We start from the raw sequence: 7,180 nt of genomic DNA on the forward strand, positions 1-7,180 counted from the left end.
GTCCACTGTAGGTGACACCATTCCCTAGTCAGGGGATCTAGACTGTATAAGAGCTGAGAAACTGGTCCAGGGAGACAACTCAGCTTGCCTCTAAGCCTGATGACCAGATTCCGGGAACCCACACACTGGAAGGAGCGAACTTACTCCCACAATTTGTCTTCTGGCCCCCACACTTGTGCTGTGAGATGTATACATGTGTGTACACATAAACACACAACACAAACTAATAAAGTGCAGTAATTTCTTAAATGCAGCAAGAAGTGGAGCTGAACACTGGCAAGCCTGCCTTCATCACCCTGGTTCCTGACTGGCTGAGATGGCCAGCTGCCTCTAAACTCCTTTACCTTGACCTCCCAGGTACAATAGGCTGCACCCCCGGACTGTGGGCAAAAACCAACCCTTTCTCCCTCCAGCTGTTTCTTCCAGAGCATTTTACCATAGCAACAGGAAAAGAAAAACCATGTGGATTTGGACCCATTTGCTCACGGCATCCATTTCCTGGCAACATCTGGGGCAGCTGGGGGAAGGGAAGCATACCCGGCCTGTGCCACAGTCCAGAGCTGGTCACGGCTGTAGGGTGGGTGATAGCCACCTTCACACCAGGTACCTGGACCCCCTAACTGTCCTACTGTCATTTTGCCCTCTCTGTCCCTGGCCCTCTGAGACCTCTTAACTTGACGGCAACGGTCATTCAGAAATACTCAGAGGTGGCGTCTCTCTCCAGGGAGGCCTAAGGAGACTTTCCGAAGGTTCCATGCAGCAAAAACTGGGCCATGCTTTGCATTCATAGCAGCAGCAGCACAAGCGAGAGCAGCGTGTCCCAAGGTTAGTGTCGGTGGGATCTAACACAGCCTATTTTTATTTTGCATCTCTGTATCTTAAAGAATTTCCTGGCATAGTTATGGATTAACCAGCAGACAGGAAAGAAAACATTCCAAAGGATTGCTTTAAATAATGTTGTCTGGGGCTGAGAACAGGGCTCACTGCACCTAGGGTGTTCAATCCCAGGGCAGAAAAACTATCCTGTAACAGCCACTTCTGCAACCTCGGTGAAATCAAGTTCATTTATTTCTCTCCAGCCTCTTGCTTTGCCTGGTCCATGCGTGATGTGGCTCCTGTTTCTTCTCCTTCTCCCTTCCACTTAGTGCCTGGTCTCAGTACAGACTGCGGGGCTCTAAGGCCAACCCACTGCTCTGGCCATCAGAAAAGGCTGGAAGCCAGAGCCTTCTTGCCATCCCAAAGCCAACAGTTCGGGAGCAAAGCAGAGGTTGAAAAGGAGAAGTTGCGTATCTATCTATATGTGAGATATGGCTAAACTGTATCAAAATGAAAGCATATTCACATTATGGACTCAAGGGATTTCCCAAACCCTTCCCAGACTGGCCTTCCCAGTCCACAGTTCCCATGAGGTAGTCCGGTTCATTCTCTTCACGCCGGATGATGGAGGATTGGACATGAGGAACACGGAAATCCAGTGAGGCCTCCGGCCTCTGCTACACTCCCAAGAAGCCTGACCCATGGCCCTGAGGGTGTGATATGACAGGCAGCAGAACTGACAGTCCAGAACAAACGAGGCCCCAGGACAGGGCCCAACAGAGCGCTCTGCTGTTGGGAGCCCAGCTATTTCTGTCTTGCCCTAGTTAGGGGCTCCCTTCCCAGTGCTGTTTCATAATCGCAGTTTGTTTGACATTTTGTGATGTGACATCCATGATGGGACACTGCCGAAAATAAACTTGGGTTTTTTTTCCCCCCGTGCTTTTGGAGTCTTCAGAACGAAGTAGGGTGAGGCAGCAAGAGCCTTAGCAGTAGAGATCCTGACGTCACCGCTGCCCACGAGTCCTGCAGGAGTTACTCCTGCTACTTGGAGCACAGAATAGGTTGGAAGAACGTCTCAACATTTTCCAGAAGGACAAGATCATACCTACACAAGTGAGGCCTGGGGAAAGCAAAAAGAGCCCTGTTAGCCCCTAGTCTAGGCAGGGAAGCCCCCTGATACGGGGGAGGGGGGGAGGGGGCGTGTTGCAGAGCACTTGCTTCAAACCAACAGGCAAATGGCTAGGGACGGAAGTCACACACAAGAAAGCAGGGTGTGAGCCGGGCGGTGATGGCGCACGCCTTTAAACCCAGCACTCGGGAGGCAGAGGCAGGCGGATCTCTGTGAGTTCGAGACCAGCCTGGTCTACAAGAGCTAGTTCCAGGACAGGCTCCAAAAAACCAGAGAGAAACCCTGTCTCGAAAACCAAAAAAAAGAAAAAAAAAAGAAAAGAAAGCAAGCAGGGTGTGGAGTCTCATTTAACTCTACTCCACTCTTTCTGTTATAAAGAAATGTTATAAATTTATTTTACAGCCCAGTGGTGGTGGTGGTGCATGCCTTTAATCTCAGCACTCAGGAGATGGAGGCAGGAGGATCTCTGTGAGTTCAAGGCCAGCTTGGCCTATGTAGTGAGTTCCAGGACAGCCAGAGCTGTTACACAGAGAAACCCTGCCTTGAAAAAAAAAACGGATTTTATTTTATGTGTATGAGTGTTAGGCTTTCGTGCATGTTGTGTGCATGTTGTGGGCATGCTGTGTACCTGTGGAAGTCAGATGAGAGCATCAGATTCCCCTTTAACTACAGTTTCTAGATGTCTGTAAGGTACCTCAGGGGTGCTAGGAATCCAACCCAAGTCCTCTCTTCCACTCCCAATCCTCCCACCTCTACTTTGCAAGTGCTGGGATTAGAAGCCACCACTCCCTGGTTCTTCCTTTTTTGTTTTTGAAACAGTGTCTAGACGAGTTTCCCAGTTTGGCTTGAACTCCTCAGTCCTTAAACTTTTGATCCCCTTGACACACAGTTTCCAGATTAGCTAGGAATATGGACCTACATTACCAGGCCCAGAAAAAAAATTAATTGATCAATTAATTAAAGGCCCTGTTGTAAGATAAAGTGAATACCTTATAAAGAATCTTTTATTGCTAAACATTTTCTTAGTACACTAAATTTTTGTTTGTTTTTTGAAACAGGATTTCTCTATGTAACAGTCATAGCTGTTCTAGAACTCACTTTGTAGACCACACTGGTCTTGAACTCACAGAGATTCGTCTCCCTCTGCCTACTGAGTGATGGGATTAAAGGTGTGTGCCACCACTGCCTGGCACAGTACCCTAATTTTTTTTTTTTTTTTGATTTTTAGTTTTTCAAGACAGGGTTTTGCTCTAGTTTTAGAGCCTGTCCTGGAAATAGCTCTTGTATACCAGGCTGGCCTCGAACTCACAGAGATCTGCCTGACTCTACCTCCTGAGTACTGAAATTAAAGGCATGTGCCACCACCGTCCAGCAAGTACCCTAAATTTTTAAGTAAAAGAAATTCATTATTTTGAAACCTAAGGCAGGAGAATTGCCACAGGTTTGAGGCCAGCCTGGGCTACATCATAAGATCCGGTCTCATAAAAAATGGAAGGAAGGGAGGGTGGGGGTAGGAGGAAGGAATAGAGAAGGAAGCTAGGTAGCAAGAACTGCCACGCCTGCCTGTGGCTCACCTGTCTGGATGCGCCAGCGACCTCAGCTTCACTCGCAGGACCCTGAGCTTGTACTTTGGACCTACTACAGACCCTGTGGAGAACAGCAAGGACATTTCTGCCACTTTCTCCAGATCTTGATTAAATCTTGCAAGCAGACTCACTTGATGGTACTTTTGAAAGGTCGATGGTTCACTGGAAGGAAGAAAAGGCATTTCAAAATGAACGTAGATTGCTAATGAGAGAAAGCTGCTTCCAGCCTCCGCGTCTACCCAGCAGGTGACCCTTCGGTCCCTCTGCCTGCACAAGCTGACTTCTGTGAGCGAAGGCCCCTGAGTCCATAGAACTGCCTAAATGAAGCTACTGACCTCCAAAGTGACACTGGGTAAGCATGCTACTCTGCCTGACTATTGTGGTCAAGACGGTGTCAGAATTTCCAGCACATCCCCACAACTGCTTGTGGAATCCAGGCTCTCCATGTGACAGAGCTTGTATGCGGCCGTGTGGAGATGAAACCCAGCTCAGAGTTCTTCCAGCCCTGCCACACTCCATGAAGCCTTGGATGGGATTCCAGTGGGGCTAGGGTAACAAACACCTGTGTGATCCCCTAATCCCAATCTGAGACATATGTGTGGAGCCAGCCCATCGCCCCAAACCCAGGGTGCTCGTCAGTTATCTGTAGCTTGCTTTCCCAGCTTCCCAGAGGAATAAGAACAGTGCTGAACCTCCCCAGACAGAGATGTCTGAGGACCAGGGATTTCCAATTATGATATATTGGATATTACCAACAAAATTGGGATCAGACATTAATTCTAACTCCATATTCTTTCACCCCTTAAAAAAATGGAATGTAAAAGAAGCAGTAAAGATGTTAAGGCTCCAATTTTCTCTTCCTTCCCCTCCCTCCCAGTACTGGAGATCAAACCCATTGAGCCATTCATGCAAGCTGTCTGCCACTGAACCTCCGAAGTCTGCTTTTGACGTCTGTCTTTCAGACGGGATTTTACGAAGGTGCCCAGCCTACCTTCAACTCGCTCCCTGGCTTAAGTGGTCCTTGAATTTGCAATCCTCCAGCCCAACTTTCCAGATACTACAGGTCTTAGCATGATGCCTGGCTAAGGTCACCTTGTTATGTTTGTCTTTTCTCTTTCTTAAAGTTTAGCTCTTAATGGACACTTGTTTTCAGTTACATTTATAATTTATCTATCTATCCATCTATTTATTTATCTATCTACCCATCTATCATCTATCTATCATGTATCTAACCATCCATCTGTCATGTATTTATCCATCTAACCATCTATTATCTATCATCTATCTATCTATCCATCCATCTATCTGTCATGTATCTATCCATCTGTCTATCTGTCTGCCTGCCTGCCTGCCTGTCTGTCAGTCTATCTCACCCTCTTTATCTCTGTGTATGGTGCACACTTGCATGACGTAACATAGGTCAGAGGACAATTTGTGGGGGAAGTCGGTTTTCTCTTTCCACCATGACAGGTCATCAGGCTTAGCAGCAATTGACTTTGCCCACTGAGCCAACTCACTGGGGCAAGGCCTTGATCTTAATTGAGATGTGAAGGCAAGAAGGTAAGGCCGGTTTGGACTACTTAGTGAGTTCAAAATCAGCTTGGGTTACATGAAGCCCTGTCCCAGAACAAACAAAAAGCTATTTTATAAAATTCAAATTTAGGGATTCATTCACACTTGATCAAGATTCCCTTAGTAAAAATCAAAGTTCTCAGGTGCATGTAAGGAAAACATGAAAGCATTGCTGGCATGAACACATGGATCTAGTCAGAGCCCTGCCCTGCCCGCTTCCTGTGTGTGACCACACAGAGTCTTCCAGACCCCTTAGGTGCGGTGTATTCTGAAAGTCAGTATTCTAGGTTAGATCTGTTCAGGTTCCCTCACATTAATCCACAGCCCATACACCTGAGGCTAGTCTTCCTCATGAAGACCTTCCTGCTGTTGTCCTTCCAGAAAACACTAGCCCTCTGTGGACATGGGGCTATGAAACAAGTCAGTGGGGAACTCTGAAAAACACAACTACTCACAAGCTTCCAGTGCAAGGAGGCGGGGGTGGGTAGCTCCGTGGGAGGAGTAAACTCCTTCACAGAGTGATGTAGGTACTTGGTGGGCAGGCCTGCTGCCCCCGCCGCACTCACACTGACTAGGTGTGCAGCACTGACCCAACCACTCAGCTCCCTAGCCACAGTTTCTTCATACATAGAGCACATGGTAGCAGCACGTCATAGGGTCTGGTCTAGAAATCGTTCAAGCATTGTGTGCCACACCCTTCATCCAGTAACCGAAAGTGACCATTGTAAATGCAAGATGCATCTTTAAAGGCACTGCCCTAGTTTGTTTCCTGTTGCTGTGATAGAAATGACCGAAAACAGCTTGGGAAGGAGAGGATGTATTTAGCTTACACATATGCTCACAGCCCATCACCGAGGGAACTCAAGGCAGGATCTTTGCAAGTCAGGAACAGAGGCAGAAAGAAGCCATAGAGGAACACGGCTCACTGGCTTGCTCTCCGTGGCTTGCTCATCCTGCTTTCTTTTACAACCCAGGACCACTTGCCCAAGAACTGTTTAATAAAATGTGGGTGGTTTGGTTGTTGTTGTTTTTGTTTTTTTCAAAAAAAAATAAGACGTTTTAAAAACAGAATCTGAGAGGCTGGAGAGATGGCTCGACAGTTAAGAGTACTGGCTGCTCCTCCAGAGGTCCTGAGTTCAATTTCCAGCAACCTTATAGAGGCTCACAACAGTATGTAATGAGATCTAGTGCCCTCTTCTGGCATGCAGGCATACATACATAATAAGTAAATCTTTAAAACAAAAGAGAAACAGAATGTGTCAAGAACTCCTTAGCATAAACTTACATGTTTATGTTGTATATTCCTCTATGTTTTTAAATTCAGATGATTTTTATTGCCAATCATAATTATATGCCTTTATGGCGTATGATTAAAGTTCTGAGTGATGGATACATACACACAAAAACACACACTGTGAAATGCTTAAGTCTACACATTCTTTTTGGGGGGTGCTGTAGTTATGTGTATGGGGCGTTTGCCTGCATGCCTGTCTGTGTGCATGCCTGACACCTCTGGAGGACAGGAGAGGGCATTGACTGCTCTGGACCTGGAGTTGTGGATGGTTATAAGCTGCTGCATGGATGCTGGGAACTGGGCCTGGGTCCTCTGCAATAGCAGCCAGTGTTGTTAACCTCTGAGCATCGTTCCAATGCCCATTTTGGGTTTTGAACCAGGTCCCACTGTATGAGGCCAGCTGGTCTTACCGTCCCTGTGTAGCCTAGGCTAGCCTCATGCTCACCACAGTCCTACTGACCCTGCCTCCCAAGTCACTGTGATTACAAGTGCGTTCCACCTGTGCAGCTAAATCAGCACTCTGACCAGAACTTCACGGCTTGAACTTTCGCAGAAGGCAAGAGTGGTTTTTAATTTTAAACATTTAATTGCTGAAAATAAAAAGAGGAGGAAGAAAAGTGAAAACAAGTAAGAGAGACAGGGAGGGCACGCAAAAGAGGAAAGAGGAGGGAGGGCAGGAAGAGGTAAAGAAGGGAGGGAGAAAGGGAAGAAAGCCACTGCACCTATTGCACCGGAAGAAAGCAAAGGTGAGGAAGAGACAGGGCCAGCCCGTGAGTGAGAGTC

General features: G+C 47.1%; 1 protein-coding gene across 1 annotated transcript in view; it reads right to left on the bottom strand.

The window, feature by feature from the left end:
• Positions 1-1,857: 1,857 nt before the first annotated feature.
• Liph (lipase H) overlaps positions 1,858-7,180 on the bottom strand; it is a 45,981-nt gene continuing 40,658 nt past the window's right edge. The window contains exons 11-12 of the mRNA XM_005369012.1: positions 3,520-3,693; positions 1,858-1,936 (exon numbers count right to left, since the gene is read on the bottom strand). Of these exons, the coding sequence (XP_005369069.1) occupies positions 1,858-1,936; positions 3,520-3,693 (253 nt within the window). The remainder of the gene's footprint in view (positions 1,937-3,519; positions 3,694-7,180) is intronic.

Source organism: Microtus ochrogaster, unplaced genomic scaffold (assembly GCF_000317375.1).
Source record: "Microtus ochrogaster isolate Prairie Vole_2 unplaced genomic scaffold, MicOch1.0 UNK43, whole genome shotgun sequence".
Classification (NCBI taxonomy): Eukaryota; Metazoa; Chordata; class Mammalia; order Rodentia; family Cricetidae; genus Microtus; species Microtus ochrogaster.